General features: G+C 38.9%; 1 protein-coding gene and 1 non-coding gene across 2 annotated transcripts in view; both read left to right on the forward strand.

Annotated features, from left to right (window-relative positions):
- The window catches only part of WIPF3 (WAS/WASL interacting protein family member 3), a 60,395-nt gene that overhangs the window by 39,968 nt on the left and 2,445 nt on the right, over positions 1 to 17,982 (forward strand). Inside the window, 1 exon segment of the mRNA XM_033192113.1 lies at positions 8,922 to 8,998. Coding sequence (XP_033048004.1) covers positions 8,922 to 8,998 — 77 coding nt within the window.
- Positions 17,477 to 17,580, forward strand: LOC117073888. Its single transcript, XR_004433435.1, has one exon. It is a non-coding gene; the product is annotated as a small nucleolar RNA U13 (small nucleolar RNA).

The raw sequence follows: 17,982 nt of genomic DNA on the forward strand, positions 1-17,982 counted from the left end.
GAAATATATAATTACCATTATGAGCATCAGTTCCACTCCTGGGTATAGGCTAAAAAGAATTTAAAACTAGTGTTCAAACAAGAACTTGTACACAAATATTCATAGCAGCACTATGCACAATAGCTAAAAGGTGGAAATAACTGATGAACACAGGAGCAAAATGTGGTGTGGCCATACAATATGATTCAACAAGAAATAGGATGGAAGCACTGATACATTGCTACAGCATGGATGAACCTTGTGTTAGTTTGTTCTCACATTGTTATAAAGAAATACTTAAAACTGGGTAATTTATAAGAAAAGAGGTTTAATTGGCTCACAGTTCTGCAGGCTGCACAGGAAGCACAATGCCAGCATTTGCTTCTTGGGAAACCTCCGGGAGCTTCCAGTCATGGTGGAAGGCGAATGAGGAGCAGTTGTGTCACACGACAGAGTGGAGCAAGAGGGAGAGTGTTTGGAGGAGATGCCACACACTTAACCAGACCTTGCAAGAATTCATTATCTCAAGGACAGCACCAAGCCATAAGGGATCTGCCCCCATGACTCAGACACCTCACACCAGGCCCCACCTCTAAACTGGGGATTACAGTTCAACATGAGATTTGGTGGGGACACATATTCAAACTATATCAAACCTTGAAAATATTATGTAAGTGAAAGAATCCAGAAACGAAAGACCACATATTGTATAATTTCATTTAGAAGGAATGTCCAGAAGAGGCAAATCCACAGAGACAGAAAATAGATTAGTGGTTTCCAGAGACAAGGGGAAGAAAGGAATGGTGAGTGAGTACTGATAGATGCAAGGCTTTCTTTTGGCAGCCAGGGCAACATACCAAGACTGTCTTTATAAAAAAATTTTAAAAATTAGCCAGGCATGGTGGTGTGCTCCTATAGTCTCAGCTGCTGGGGAGGCTCAGGCAGGAGTATCATTTGAGCCCAGGAGTTTGAGACTGCAGTGAGCTATAATTGTGTCCCTGCACTCTAGCCTGCGCAACAGTGAGATCCTCTCTCTGAAAAAAAATTTAGGCTGAGTACAGTGGCTCATGCTTGTAATCCCAGCACTTTGGGAGGCCAAAGCAGGTGGATGGCTTGAGCTCAAGAGCTCGAGACCAGCCTGGGCAACATGGCGAAACCCCATCACTGTGAAAAAAATACAAAAATTAGCCGAGTGTGGTGGTGCATGCCTGTAGTCCCAGCTACCTGGGAGGCTGAGATGGTAGGATTGCTTGAGCCTGGGAGGTGGAGGTTGCAGTGAGCCATAATGGTGCCACTGGACTACAGCCTGGGTGCCAGAGCAAGACCCTGTCTCAAAAAAAAAGTTAAATTTTCCTTTTGGGGTGATAGAAACATTTTGAAACTATATAGAAGTAATGGTTACACAACACTGTAAATGTACTAAATGTCACTAATGGTAAATTGTATGTTATGTGTATTTTACAACAATAAAAAGAAAATGAACAAAAACTGTCAGTAGGAATTTTGGGAAAAATGCAAAGATCACAAATATTTGTTAACATAATGATGGTAGAAAGAATGACATTATCTTCCTATCAACAGATACACTGAGGCCCTTACCCTTTGGAGAGATTTAGATAAACAAGTGCCTCACATGTGCTTGAAAAATTCACATTTCAAACATAATTGTGTTTATATGCCGAGTCCTGAACAACTCCCCATCCTCCTCTTCCCCCGGCCCCTGGCAGTACCTTCTACTCTCTGTCTCTACTAATTTGACTGCTCTAGGGACCTCATATAAGTGGAATTATATAGTATTCGTCTTTTTAAGCCTGGTTTATTTTACTTAGCTTATGTCCTCAAAATTCATCTATGTTGTAGCATATGTCAAAATTTATTTCCTTTTTAAGGCTGAATAGTTTTCCATTGTATGGATGTGTACCACATTTTGTTATCCATTAATCCCTTGATGGACACTTGGGCTGCTTCCACCTCTTAACTTTTGTGAATGCTCTGAATATGGAAGTACAAATATCTGTTCAAGTCCCTGCTTTCAATACCCAAAGTAGAATTGCTGGATCATATGGTAATTCTATTTTTAATTTTTTGAGGAAATGCTATACCATTTTCATATCCACTGGACCATTTTACACTTCTACCAACAGTGTGCGAGGGTTTCAATTTCTCTATATTCTCTCCAACAATTTTTATTTTCTGGTTTTTATTTTATCTTATCTTATTTTTATTGTATAGTGGCCATTCTAATAGGTATGAGGTGGTATCGCTTTATGATTCAACTACTATTTTAAAATAGAGTTACTTTACACTTAACAGTAAAACTACTCACCGTTATTTCCATTAGCAATGGAACCTCTCCATTAGGCACTGCAGTAACTTCAACAGTATGGAATAGTTCATGTCATAAAAATTAAAGGATTAGATGTCCCAAGACAGAGAATCCAGAGGACAACGCACACTGCCAGTAGGAGAGTATTTATTTCCATCTTTGTGGAAGGCAGCTGGGGAGTAAGAACCTCTGCCCTGATGAGCTTTCCTTGGCGAAACCTGGTTTTTACTGCTGACCATACCTCTTCAAAAGCTGTCTTCCAGCACCCCACTCTTTTACCACAGCTTCTGTCCTTCCAGGACAATCCTTTATTTCTTTGAACCCATGAATGTGCTGTAATGTCTATAGAGTATCTCCCTGGACCTACTCTGGTCCCTGAACCATTTTTCTGCTCTTCTCTTAGCCAACACTGTCTCCACTTCCCCGCCCTCTGTTCTCTCTGGAGCCAAGTCCTCCCAGGCTTTCTCCCCTCTGCACCATGGTAAGCACTCTTACCAAGGCCACCAGTGGATCTCCATGTTGCCAACTACAGTGTCAGAGGCTCTAGCCTCAGCCCGTCACTCCCTCTTTCTGAAACACTTCTTCATTTAGATTTTATGACAGCTCTCTCGTTTCTCCTTCCATTGCACACTGACTCCTTCTCAGTTTTTTGTTACACCACACACTTCAGAGTTGTCTTTGACTTCTGTCTTCTACTCCTGCATCCAACTTACCAGTGAACTCGGGTGTTTGTCCTTGAAATGCATCGAGAATCTGATCTCTCTCACCTCCTCTGCCACTCCCATTCTGCCCTAAGCCACTGTCATTCCTCACCCAAATTGTTGCTGGAACCTGCTAACAGGCTCCACTGCTTCACACTGCAGCCCAAGTGATTTGTCTACAGCCCAAGTCCAGTCACTACCCTCTGCTCAGAATCCTCCAGGGAATCCCCATCTCGCCCCAAGTCAATTGGAAATTCCTATCATAGCTCATAAGACCTACGTGAACTGCCTCCCTCCCCTTTTACCACTCTCCTCCTATGTCATTATGCTCTAACAACACCTGCCATTTCCAGCACATTCCAAGCACATTTTTGCTCCTGGGCTCTGCATTTGCTGTTCCTTCTGATATCTGATTCTGAGTGACGATAACCACTTTTAATACATTGGTGTACATATGTCTGGTCTTTTCTCTCTATTTGATCAACTTCTATTCTACCTAAATATACAAACTATTTTTTACAAAATTTAGATTTTATTTTATATACTTTTTGGTATAGTTTCTCCAAATATCCACATGACTGTCTCCCTACTTTCTCTTGATCTTTGATCAAATGGTACCTGTCTTAGCTCAGGCTGCCATAACAAAATACTGTAGACTGGGTGGCACAAACAACAGAAATGTATTTTCTCCTGGTTCTGGAGGCTGAGAAGTCCAAGATCAAGGTGCATGTCAATTTAGTTTCTGGGGAGGGCTCTCCTCCTGGCTTGCAGAGGGCTACCTTCTCACTGTGTGCACACTTGGTGCCACACAAGCTTCCTGGTGTCCTATTTTATAAGGGCACTAATCCCATCATGATGGTCTCATCTTCATGACCTCACTTATACCTAATGACCTGCCAAAAGCCACACCTCCAAATACCATCACACTGGGGCTAGGGCTTCCACATATGAATTTTGGAGAAACATGATTCAATCCATGGCAGTAACTTATCAGAGAGGTCTCCCCTGACTACCCTGTATAAGATAGAAGCTCTTCCTGCCCTATCACTTTTTATTCTCTTTACACTGTTTTTTAATTGTCTTCAAAGCATTTATCACCTCCAGACATTATTTACCTGTTACTTGTCTGCCTCCACAGTACAGTGTAAGGCCCTGAATGGCAGGGACTGCAGCAGTTTTTATTCACTGGCTTATTTCCAGCTCTCAGAATAAAGTGAGGTACACAGACACTCCTTACGTATTTGTTGAATTAATAAATTAAAACATTCACTCATATATGCATTGCTGAACCATTTACATAATAAAAAATTTGGAAATAGCACACATCTCCAGTATTGGGGTTAAATAAATGCAGGCAGAGCCACACAATGGAACGCTATGTAACCATTAAAAAATGGTGCTATCAAATATTTAGTGACATGGGAAAATGTTTACCTTTTTACATAAAAACACCTTGTTACGTAAAAACAATACCAAAAAATGTATACAAAAAAGCATATAAAATAAAATCTACATTTTGTTAAAAAAAATAAATTTGTGTATCTGTGTAGAAAGGGAGAAGATCAAATAGATCTTCTGTTTGAAATATGCACACCAAAATATTTTATTTATTTACTTATTCATTTATTTAGAGATTAGATCTCACTCTGTTGCCCTGGCTGGAGTGCAATGGTGCGATCTTGTCTCACTGCAGCCTCTGCTTCCCAGGTTCAAGCAATTCTCCTGCCTCAGCCTCTTGAGTAGCTGGGACTACAGGCGTGCACCACCATGCCCAGCTAATTTTTGTATTTTAGGGTTTCGCCACATTGGTGAGGCTGGTTTCCAACTCCTGGCCTCAAGTGATCTGCCTGCCTTAGCCTCCCAAAGTGCTGGGATTACAGGTGTGAGCCACTGCGCCCAGCCTGTACATCAAAATATTAAAAGTGGTTAACACTCAATGGTGAAATGTTGGGTGATTTTCATTTTCTTTACTAATTAGTTCAAGTTTTTATAATACATGTACATTGCTCTTAAAGATCTTGAAATCTAATTTTTAAATTGCAAGTTGTCGGGAGAGAGAATATGATTAGCTCACCTCTGGCCCGAGCACCTGTGGACAGGAAGTGAGGTCTGCTGGTATGTAGGGTGACCTCTCTCAGAGACTGAGGGGGCTCAGTTCTCTACGAGGAGAGGAGGTTGAGGAAGGAGTGATGGAGGCTCTCATACCAGCCGGAACGATGATAGCAACAGTGGGGGATGAGAGGAAAGGCCAGATACGCGCTCTCTAAGGTGTAAACCTAGAAGATACTAGAACGATCATTTCCAATCACACTTGTCATTTCCTTCACTTAGAGATTATGAGAAGCCTCCAGTGTAAGAACAAGAAAGGCCCTTTGAGCTCAGCCAGCCCAACTCCTTCCTGTACAGCTAGAGAAGCCAAGGCAGAAGTCAAGTGGCCTGCCCCTGTTTACAGTTGGTGGCAAAGCTGGGGCTAGAGTCCAGGTTTTCTGCCCCGGGGTCCAGCGCTCCTTGCACCACGTTGCACTGCCTCTCCACTCTGATGCCAGGGCAGCCCATAGCTTAGTCAGACGGTGTTGGCCCGGAGCTGACAGTTAGGTCTGCTTCAAAGCTCCCTCCCTGGCTTGCAGGAATTGCAGCCCAGGGCTGGTGGTTATTCTGGGTGGTTATAAATGGGAGGGAAGAGGAACCATCTGTGGACATGAGACAGAAGCAGTGTCCACTGAGCCTGCTCTTAAGTGCAGTAGGTGCTTGAGATTGAGGAGAGAAGTAAACGATATTTCTCCTGATGAGTTACAGTATCCCAAGTGTGAAAACCCCTGATCTGCTGAATCTGCAAAGCCCTTCTGTGGGAAGGGAGCCCATGTGAAGGAGTGCTTCAGCAGAATGACTCTGCTTTTGAATTCTGAGATTCTGGGGGCATCTCATAAGGGAAAATCCCTTTAAGGGAATATTTGGATTAAAAGCACTCTGACAAACCCTGACTAAGTCCTGGTTACTCACTTCTAGCAGCAATGATTTTTTTTTGTTTTTTTTTGTTTTTTTTTGTTTTTGTTTTTACAAAATAGAGTTTGCCTTTCTGTTTTAGGGAGAAACTGATTCCCCTTTAACCCCTCTGATATTGTTTCTTGTCATATTTATGAAAACCAGTGGGAAGAGCCAGGTGCGATGGCTCATGCCTATAATCCCAACGCTTTGGGAGGCTGAGGTGGGCGGATCGCTTGAGCTCAGGAGTTCAAGACCATCCTGGCCAACATGGCAAAACCCCATGTTTCTATTTTTCTATTTGAAACCCCATTTTTTACTACCAAAAATATAAAAAATTAGCCAGCTGTGGTGGTGTGCACCTGTAGTCCCAGCTACTCAGGAGGCTGAGGTGACAGGGTTGCTTGAGCCTTGGAGGCAGAGGTTGCAGTAAGCTGAGATCATGCTACTGCACTCCAGAGCAAGACCCTGTCTCAAAAAAAAAAAAAAGAAAAGAAAAGAAAGAAAACCAGTGGGAATTGCTAACCTATGTTGAAGCCTATTTTATGCCTAGTAGTTCCCAAACAGGGGAAATTTTGCCTCCCAGGAGACATTTGGCAATGTCTGGAGTCATTTTTGGGTTGTTACAAGTGGCCATGAGCAGGGGGCTAGGGTGTGCTACTGGTGTCTAGTGCGTAGAGACCAGGGATGCTGTTAAACATCCTACAATACACAGGACCACCCCCACAATAGAGAATTACATAGCCCAAATGTCAATAAAGCCAAGATTGCAGACCCCTGGCCTAGAAGGTCTTTCTGTAGTGGACAGGAATTTCTTAAATCTAAGAACAATCATTTCCAAGTCTACCTTCTCTTATGGAATTAGACAAAGGGCTGTATATTAGTGTTTTCTTCTTTTTTTATTTTTGTTTTTTTACTTTTTGTTCCATTAATAAACTAGCTAAAAATCTAGCAGTTACTATATATTTTGCTCTAAAATATCTTTATTCTAGAACAAGTGCACTCATTAATTTAAAAAGTTTTAATGAAAATTACAGTGCCCATTTGATTAATGTGTTATAAGTTTTAGAGACCCTTCAACATGATAGTCCAATTTTTAAAATGTGCCTTACCTTAAAAGGTTTTTATAATGACTTATATATTATATATGTTGTAGAAAAGTTGAAAACATGTTTCGTAAGAGAGTTTTTTGACCAGGCATGGTGGTTCATGCCTATAATCCCAGCACTTTGGGAGGCCAAGGTGGGAGGATCACTTGAGCCCAGGAGTACGAGACAAGCCTGGCCAGCATGGCGAAACCTTGTCTCTACTAAAAATATTAAAAAAAATTAGCCAGGCATGGTGGCAAGCACCTGTAGTCCTAGCTACTTAGGAGGCTGAGGAATCAGAATTGCTTGAACCTGGGAGGCGGAGGTTGCAGTGAGTTGAGATAGCACCACTGCACTCCAGCCTGTGGCAAGACTCTGTCTCAAAAAAAAAAAAAGAGAGTTTTTTTTTTTTTTAATGGTGATTCTACCACTTAGAAGGAAACATTTCAGAATATTATTGTGTATTTCTCAATGAATTTTTAAAATAGTTATCATTCTATTTACACAAATTCATTTCTCCAAAATGAGTCTTTGTAAATATTCAGTTTCCTGCAGGGTGCAGTAGCTCATGCCTGTAATCCCAGAACTTTAGGAGGCAAAGGCGGGAGGATCACTCGAGTCCAGAAGTTTGAGACCAGCCTGGGAAACATAGTGAGACCCTGTCTCTACAAAAAATTTTAAAAGTTAGCTGAGTGTGGTGATACATACCTGTGATCCCAACTACGCAAGAGGCTGAAGTGGAAGGATCACTTGAGTCTGGAAGGTTGAGGCTGCAGTGAGTCATGATCATATCACTGCATTCCATCCTGGGAGACAGAGGGAGACCTTGTCTCAAAAATAAAATAAAATGAAAAATAAAATAATAAAAATACAGGTGCTTAGTACTCCATCATGTAATACTGAACCCTACATTACCTAAAATCCTGTGTTGAACACAGGTCATTAATTGTTCACTATTATAAATAATCTATAATGAACATTCATGCTTTTCATGTTGCTTTTTAAATAGTACGGCAATCTGGATTGTTCTGGAGACTTTGGGACATGATTATTTAATGCCTAGTTCATGACAGAACTAACTAGGACACCTAGGAAACAGAATAGATAGGTGTCCTACCAGTGCAGCAGAGGAAACACCATTTAGAATAACCAAGTGAAGGGAGAGTTCTGGAACACCTAGGAATGGGATTTTAAACTTGGGTAGACCAACCAAAACGTATCTGTATATATACAGATGTATGTATGGAAATACCAAAAAGAAACAATAATTGAAGAGATAAACACCAAGCTTTTAACCATGGTGACTCTGGGATAGAAAATTGGGACTGGGGGGAGGAACAAGAAGAGAAGAGGAACTTTGGGTTTTTTTTTTTTCCATTATCTTCTTTATTCTTTGAATTCTTAACTATAAGAATATATTCATATGAAACTTGTGTAATACTTAAGCACAATGCACTTGAGAGAATGATTTGGATCCTCATGGATGGGAGGCCTGATTTATGTCAGCAGTTACTCATCTTTCACTTTTTTATCCAGCCCTAGTATTGCTGGGCACATTGTGGATAATGGATGAGCATCCCTGGAGATGGTATATTTTGGTAAAGAAGTTCTAACATGCATTTAGATGATGGGCCTTAATAATTTGTTCTCTTCTCAGTGTATTAGACATGACTCTTCTGCATCCATCGTCTTTGACATAGAAGATGGCAGTGGTGGAAATAGTCTAGGGCCAGGATCCTGAAGGTTTCATTGCTTTAGGTGCTGGTTTAGAGAAAGTTTCTCTGTGAAGCATGCACACTTGGTCCCTGGACCAATAGATAATGAGATTGTTCTTTTTTCCTTCAGGCCGGACACCTGGTCCCTGGCTCCAAGCGGAGGCAGTCGGGCAGAGCTCTGATGACATCAAAGGCAGAAATTCTCAGGTAACACAAGACTCATGTCTCTGAATGTAAAACCAGGAATTATCCTCAGGGGGCACAGAAATGGTAAGGGTATGCTTTCTCCTTAACAGTTTTATATTTTTCCTCAGACTCCTTTTCTTCAGGGAAAGCCATTTGGTGGATCTTTGTTCCAAGCCAGAATGAAACACTCACCATTTCAAAATCTGAAGTGTGACAAAAGGCAGGGCTTCCCTGGAATCACCACTACATACAGAAGCAAGTGTAGCAACTCTGACATTCTGCAACAATCATGCCAATCACTTCCCATTCTTCCTCAGTTATGATGGCCTGTGAGAAAAACTGAATAACACGTATAAAACATACTTCAGTATTCTCTCTCATCTATAGAATACATGGTTTCTTTTAGCACACTTGGAGTTTTTTTTCCCCCACCAATGTTATAATTGATTTTGGCCAAATTTAGTCACAATTCAAGTACTAATACCTACAAGAAATGAACAGAACTAGAAGGGAAGCCAGACAGCTGCTTTTGTGATAAGACAGTCCTTGAAGAAATACCTTTAGTCTCACCCAGGGCATCTTAAACAGAAGTATTTCCTAACCTGGACACAACGTCTCCCTGCACATCTTTAAAAGTCCTTTGTTTCTTTGAAAACATGTATTCAGTCGAACAATAGTCTCCCCATTTCCGAATCGTATGTGACAGACTACAGAATCACTTGCAGTTAAACCAGGCAATGCTGCAGCTGTGTGGAACATCAAGGAGAGTGACCTGAGAAGGAAGAGGCTAGGTTCCTGGAAGCTAGGATGAGTTCCTCAGAGGAAAAAGTACATCCTCTAGCAGATAAGTATTACCCTTTTCTAACCACAGATGATGTTAAGAATTGCAGTAACGATTCTCAGATGATCACAGGTTCAAAACTGTACATATGACTGTAGTTAAGGAAGAAGTATATATACATAGGAAAAAAGACAGGAAGAATATACACAATATTGTTAACAGGTAGAGAACATTCTGAGAAGATGGCAGAGGAGAAAGCACCAGGAATCTGTGGACAACAATTGCATTGGCAGAATCTGTCTGATGTAATTTGTCTCATGTATTTTGGAACTCTGGGATTCATTAAAGGCTTGCAACTCCCAGGGGAAAGCTTGGACAGTAAATTGTGCTCTTAGTACAATAGTAACTACTCATCCTCCACCCCCCAGCCCATGGCAGGCAACTGGGCACGTGTTCCTGGAGCCACTTGCACACAGCTTGCAGACCCAGGGTGGGCACAAAAAAAACCCTGTTCTCCAGATACTGGGGAATCTGTTCTCTGATTGCTTATTGCTGCTTCTGATCACAGAGGTACAAATAAAGAGATGGGCAGCCATTGTTGCACCTCCTCTTATTGTTGTACCTCCTCTTATTGTTGTAAATCCCTTTCCCTCTGGCTGAAGTGGCCTCCTGGGGATTTCAAGGGCTGGTGGCCATTTTGTTCCTCCTGTCCTTTCTCTTTTTCTTTCCCATTTGGGAGCCAAACATTAAAGACGAACATTCAAAGGCTACTACATATATGATGAAAATTAGAAAGTGACCACATATGCCCAGGGAAAGGCATGAGCTTAGAAAAGACCAAGAATACCTTAAGAGTACACCTCAGGCTGATTCTTAGCACAGAGACAGCCTACAACAATCAAAAAAAAAAAAAAAAAAAAAAAAGAACAAAAACAAGAAAAACCAGCAAACCCTGGGGGAGAGAGAGAATTGATATCTAGAGTTACCACATTATTAGATTAAAATGTAGAGTTTTCAACCACAAAAATCACATCATACAAAAAACAGGAGAGTATGGCCCATTCAAAGGAAAAAAAAAATACATCAATAGAGACTGCTTTTAAAAAAGACCTGATGGGAGATCTACTAGACAAAGACTTTAAAACAACTGTCTTAAAGATGCTCAAAGAACTAAAGGAAAATGTGGAGAAAGTAAAGAAAATGATGTATGAACAAAACGGAAGTATCAGTAAAGAGGAAAAAAACATTCTAGAGCTGAAAAATACAACAAATGAAATGAAAAGTTTACTAGAGGGAATAAAAGGCAGACTTGCGCAGGCAGATGAAAGAATCAACAAACTGAAGATAGGACAACTGAAATTATTGAGTCAGAAGAACATAAAGGAAAAAGAATTAAAAGTGAACAAAGCCTAAGAGACCTGCAGGAGACCATCAAGCAGACTAACATGCTTATTGTGGCAGTTCTAGAAGGAGAAAGGAAAGAGAAAGGGTAAAAAATAAAAAAGACTCTCTGAAGAAATAATAGATCAAAACTCCCCAAATCTGTTGAAAGGCATGAATATAAACATCCAAGATGCTCAGTAAAGTAAGATGAACTAAAGAGCCACACCAAAGAAACACTATAATCAAATTTTCAAAAGGCAAAGAGAAAATCTTGAAAGCAGCAAGAGAGAAGTGACTCATCACATACAAGGGATCCTCAGTAAGATTGTCAGTAAATTTATCATCTGAACTTTGAAGGCCAGAAAGTAGTGAGCCCATATAGTCCAAGTGCTAAAAGAAAAAAACTGTCAAGCAATAATTTTGTATCTGGCAAAACCATTCTTAAAAAGTGAGGGAGAGCCGGGCGCGGTGGCTCAAGCCTGTAATCCCAGCACTTTGGGAGGCCGAGACGGGCGGATCACGAGGTCAGGAGATCGAGACCATCCTGGCTAAGACGGTGAAACCCTGTCTCTACTAAAAAATGCAAAAAAAAACTAGCCGGGCGAGGTGGCGGACGCCTGTAGTCCCAGCTACTCGGGAGACTGAGGCAGGAGAATGGCGTAACCCGGGAGGCGGAGCTTGCAGTGAGCCGAGATCCGGCCACTGCACTCCAGCCTGGGCGACAGAGCGAGACTCCGTCTCAAAAAAAAAAAAAAAAAGTGAGGGAGAAATTAAGATATTCACAGATAAACAAAAGCTGAGGGAGTTTGTTACCACTAGACCTGCCTTGTAAGAATACACAAGGGAGTCCTAAAGGCTCAAATGAAAGGACATGAGGCAGTAACTTGAAGCTGTAGGAAGAAACAATGACCTCACTAAAGATAGCTATATGGCCAAATATAAAAGCTAATATTATTGTAACAACAGTTTGTAACTATACTTTTTGTTTTCTACATGATTTAAAAGATAAAACATTTAAAAATTTTTTAGTTTTAAAGCTAATGTTATTGTAACTTTGGTTTGTAACTATATATTTAGGGTTACACATAATTTAAGAGACTAGTGTATTTAAAAGACTTATTAATTTATGTTTTGGGGCACACAATATACAAAGATGTAATTTGTTCACATCAACAATTAAAAGGAGTGGTGATGGAGCTGTAAAGAAGCAGATATTTTGTATGTTATTGAATCTAAGCTACTATAAAATCAAATCATAGTGTTATAACTTTAGGATGGATGTTAAGTGTAATTCCTATGGGCTATGGGCTGAAAGTTTGTGTCCCTCAAAATTCATATGCCAAAACCTAAACCCTAATGTGACAGTATTAAAAGATTGGGCCTTTGGGGAGATGATAAATCATCAGGGCAGAGCCCTCATGAATGAGATTAGTGCCCTTATAAAACAGGCTTAAGGGAGCTTGTTCATCCCTTTCACCATGTGAAGTTGTAGTTTGAAGGCACCATGTATGAAGCAGACAGCGAGCACTCACAAGACACCATATCTGCTGGTGCCTTGATCTTGGACTTCCCAGGCTCTACAAATTTAAGAAATAAATTTCTGCTGTTTTCATAAATTACTCAGTGTTATAGCAGCCTGAAAAGACTAAGACACCATGGTAACAACACAGAAAATAGCTATAGAATATATACAAGAGGAAATGAGAAACAAATTTAAACATTTCACTATAAAAAAAGTCAACTAAACAGAAAAGAAAAGGTATGAGGTACAAAAAAACTATATAGAAAACAAGCAGCAAAATGACAGAGTAAATCCCTCCTTGTCAGTAATTGCTTCAAATATAAATGGATTAAACTTTCCAATCAAAAGATAGAGATTGGCAGAATGGATTTTTAAAAATCTGATCCAACAGTATGCTGTTTACAAGAGACTCAGTTTAGCTATAAAACACATAGGTTGAAAGTGAAAGGATGGAAAGAGATATTCCTACTGTGATCAAAAGAGAGCAGGGGTGGATCTACTAACATCAGGCAAAATAGATATTAAATGAAAAAGTTTACAAGAAACAAAAAGGACATTATATGTTAATACAAGGTTCAATAGAGCAAGAAGACATAACAATTACAGATATTAGTTCACCTAATAACAGACCATCAAAATGCATGAAACAAAACTGACAGAAATAAAGTGAGAAATAGACCTATAATAATAGTTGAAGAATCAAATATTCTACTCCCAATAGTGGGCGAAACAACCAGACAGGAGATAAGGAAAGAAATAGAGAACACAAAAAAGCTGTATATAACAGACATATACAGTACACTCTACCCAACACAGCAGTATATACATTCTTCTTAAATGCACCTGAGACATTTTCCAGGAGAGATCATTTGTTAAGTCACAAATTGAGTGTCTTAAATGATTTTAAAATATAGATATCAGGCCAGGCACGGTGGCTCACGCCTGTAATCCTAGCACTTTGAGAGGCCTAGCGGGGTGAATCACCTGAGGTCAGGAGTACCAGATCAGCCTGGACAACATGGCGAAACCTTGTCTCTACTAAAATACAAAAAAAGCCGGGCATGGTGGCGGGCACCTGTAGTCCCAGCTACTTGGGAGGCTGAGGTGGGAGAAATGCTTGAACCCAGGAGGCAGAGGTTGCAGTGAGCTGAGACTGTGCCATTGCACTCTAGCCTGGGCAACAAGAGTGAAACTCCATCTAAAAAAAAAAGATAGATATCAGACAAAATATCTTTCCTAACACAGTGGAATAAAATTATAAATCTAGAACAGAAGTAAAACTGGAAAATTTAGAAATTTGTAGAAATTAAGAACTATACTCTTAAACAACTAATGGAACAAGGAATAAATCAGAAAGGAAACTATAAAACACCTGGAGATTAATTAAAATGAACATACAACATACCAAAATTAATGGAACACTGAAAGCAGTGATAAGAGGGAGATTTATAGCTATAAATTTTTACATTAAAAAACAAGAAAGTTATCAAATCAGCAACCTAATTTTACAATGTAAAGAGCTAGAAAAAGAAGAACAAACCAAACCTAAAGCTAGCAAGAAGGAAGGAAATGAAGAAAATTAGAACAGAGATCAGTGAAATAGAGAATGGAAAAACAATACAGAAAATCAACAAAGCCAAAAGTTGGTTATTGAAAAGATTAACAAAACTGATAAACCTTTAGTTAGATAGACTAAGGAAAAAATAGAGAAGACTCAAATTGCTAAAATCAGAAATGAAAGTGGATATATTACTACTAATCCAACTGAAATAAAAAGGATTATAAGAGAGTATTATAAATAATTTTATGCCAAAAAGTTGGATAACGCAGATAAAATGGACACATTTCTAAAAATACAAAACCTACCAAGACCAAATCTCAATGAAATAGAAAGTCTGGCTGGGCATGGTGGCTCACACATGTAATCACAGCAGTTTGGGAGGTTAAGGTGGGAGAATTGCTTGAGGCCAGGAGTCTGAGACAGCCTAGACAACATAGTAAATCCTGTCTCTACAAAAAAAAAAAAAATTTAATTAGCCAGACATGGTGGTGCGTGGCTGTAGTCTGGCTACTTGGTAGACTGAGGAGAGAAGATTACTTTAGCCCAGGAATTTGAGGCTGCAGTGAGCTATGGATTGCACCATTGCACTACAGCCTGGGTGACAGAGTGAGATCCTCTCAAAAAAGAAAGAAAGAAAAAGAAGATAGAGAGTAGAAGGATGGTTACAAACTAGTGGGGGAGTGGAGTTGGGGATGGTTAATTGGTATAAAAAATAGAAAGAATAAATAAGAACTACTATTTGATAGCACAACAGGTGACTATAGTCAATAATAATTTAATGGTGCAGTTTAAAATAACTCAAAGAGTATAATTGGATTGTCTGTAACACAAAGGATAAATGCTTGAGGGGATGGATACCCCATTTTCCATGATGTGATGATCACTCATTGCATACCTGTATCAAAACATCTCATGTACCCCATAAATATATACGTCTACTGTGTACCCACCAAAAAAAAGAAATAGAAGATCTGAATAGACTTATAACTAGTAAGGACATTTAACCATTAATCAAATGTCGCCCAAAAAAGAAAAGCTCTGGACTTCATGGCTTCATTGGTGAATTCTACCAAACGTTCAAAGAATTAACCCAATCCCTCTAAAAGCATTCCAAAAAATTGAAGAGGAGGGAACACTTTTTATCTATTCTATGAGACCAGCATTATCCTGATACCAAAGCCAGACAAAGACACTACAAGAAAACTACAGACCAATATCCCTTATAAACATTGATGCAGAAATTCTCAACAAAATACTAGCAAATCAAATCCAGTAGTATATTAAAAGGATTATATACCATGACCAAGTTGGATTTATTCCTGCATGGCAAAGATTATTCAATATATAAAAATCAGTTAATGCAATATATGGCATTAAAAGGATGAAGGGCAAAAACACATGCTCATCTCAATTGATGCAGAAAAAGCATATGACAAAATTGAAGACCTTTTCATGATTAAAAACATTCTCAATAAACTAGGAATAGAAGGAAACTCCCTTAACATAATAAAAGCCATATATGAAAAATCTACAGTGAACATGCTCAATGGTGAAAGACTGAAAGCTTTTGCTTTAAGATCAGGAACAAGGCAAGGATGCCTGCTTTCATCGCTTCTATTCAGCATAGTACTGGAAGTCTATCCAGAGCAGTTGGGCAACAAAAAGAAATAAAAGGCATCCAAATTGGAAAGCAAGAAGTAAAATTATCTCTGTTTGCAGATGATATGTTGTTACATGTAGAAAACTCTAAAGATTTCACCAAAAAAAAGCTGTTAGAAATATTCAGCAAAGTAGCAGGATACGAAGTCAACATACAAAAATATGGTTGTATTTCTACATACTAACAATGAGCAATCTGAAAAGAAAATTACAGAAACAATTCCATTTATAATAGCATAGAAAAGAATGAAATACTTAGCAGTTAACCAAAGAGGTGAAAGATTTGTATAATGAAAACTATAAAACACAGCTGAAATAAATAAGACATAAATAAATGCAAACACATCCCATGTTCACGGGTTAGAAGACTTAATATTGTTAAGACGTCAATATTACCCAAAGCAATCTGCAGATTCAGTATAAACCCTACTAAAATCTCAATGACATTTTTTTCAGAAATAGAAAAACCCAGAATCCTAAAAGAAGAATCCTAAAATTCACATGGAATCTCAAGGAACTCCTTGAAATAGCCACAACAATCTTGAAAAAGAAGAAGAATCTAGGGGACTCATACTTCGTATTTCAAAACTATAATAATCAAAACAGTGTGGTACTGGTATAAAGACAGACATACAGACCAATGGGATAGAATAAAAAGCAATAAATAAATAGAATAAAAAGAAATAAACCCTTGCATATACGGTCAAATGATTTTAACAAGCATGCCAAGACCCTTCAATAGGGAAAGGGTAGTATTTTCAACAAATGATGCTAGGAACACTGGATATCCCCATGTAGAAGAATGAAGTTGGACCCCTACTAATACCATATGCAAAAATTTATTCAAAATGAATCGAAGACCTAAATGTAGTACCCGAAACTGTAAAACTCTTAGGAGAAATCACAGGGCAAAAGCTTCATGACATTGGATTTGACAGTGATTTCTTGGATATGACACCAAAGGCATAGGCAACAGAAGAAAAAATAAGCAAACTGGACTTCGTGAAAATCTTTAAAATTTGCATATCAAAAACAACATAAAAAAGAAAAGGCAACCCTCAGAATGGGAGGAGATATTTGCATATCATATATCTGATAAGAGATTAATATCCATAATATGTAGAGAACTTATGAAACTCAACAACAAGAAAACAAATAACCTAATTTAAAAATGAGAAATGGACTTGAATAGACATTTCTCCAAAGAAGATAAACAAATGGCCAAAGAGCAGAGGAAAATTTACTCAGCATCACTAATCATTAGAGAAATACAAATCAAAATTACAATGAGACAACACCTCATACACATCAAGATGGCTGCTATCAAAACAAAACAAAATAACAAGTGGTGGCAAAGATGTGGAGAAAATGGAACCCTTATGCACCGTTGGTGAGAATGTGAAATGGTACAGCTGCTGTGGAAAACAGTATGGCAGTTCCTCAAAAACTAAAAAGCAGAATTACCATATGATCTGGCACTTCCACTTCTGGGTATATACCTAAAAGAATCTAAAGCAGAGCCTGGAAGAGGTATTTGTACACCCATGTTCATAGCAGCATTATTTACAATAGCTAAAATGTAGAAGCAGCTTGATCCTTTTGTAGTTGATGAGTGCGATGATTGGGTATTCATGTGCATGTGTGAGATGTGCCACCTCTGAACCTTGTTACAGCCTTGGCACATTACCCATCTGACCTGAACTTGGAAAAATAAAATAAATAAAATAAAATAAATAAAATGTAGAAGCAACTCAAGTATCATAGATAGATGAATGGATAAACAAAACGTGATGTACACATGTACGGTGGAATATTATCAAGCTTAAAAAGTAGAAGTTCTAAAATATGCTTCAATATGGATGAACATTGAGAACATTATTCTAAGTGAAATAAGCCACTCACAAAAGACAAACACTATATGCTTCCATTTACATAAGTACTTACAGTAGTAGAGACAGAAAGTAGACTGGTGCTTGCCAGAGATTAGAGGGAAAAAGAAAATTGAGAGGTATTGTTTAATGGGTACAGAGTCTCAGTTTTACAAGATGAAAAGAGTTAAACAAAAGTGGGTACTGATGATTGGTTGCACAACATTATGA

This window comes from Trachypithecus francoisi, unplaced genomic scaffold (genome assembly GCF_009764315.1).
Source record: "Trachypithecus francoisi isolate TF-2019V2 unplaced genomic scaffold, Tfra_2.0 Lachesis_group4, whole genome shotgun sequence".
Lineage (NCBI taxonomy): Eukaryota > Metazoa > Chordata > Mammalia > Primates > Cercopithecidae > Trachypithecus > Trachypithecus francoisi.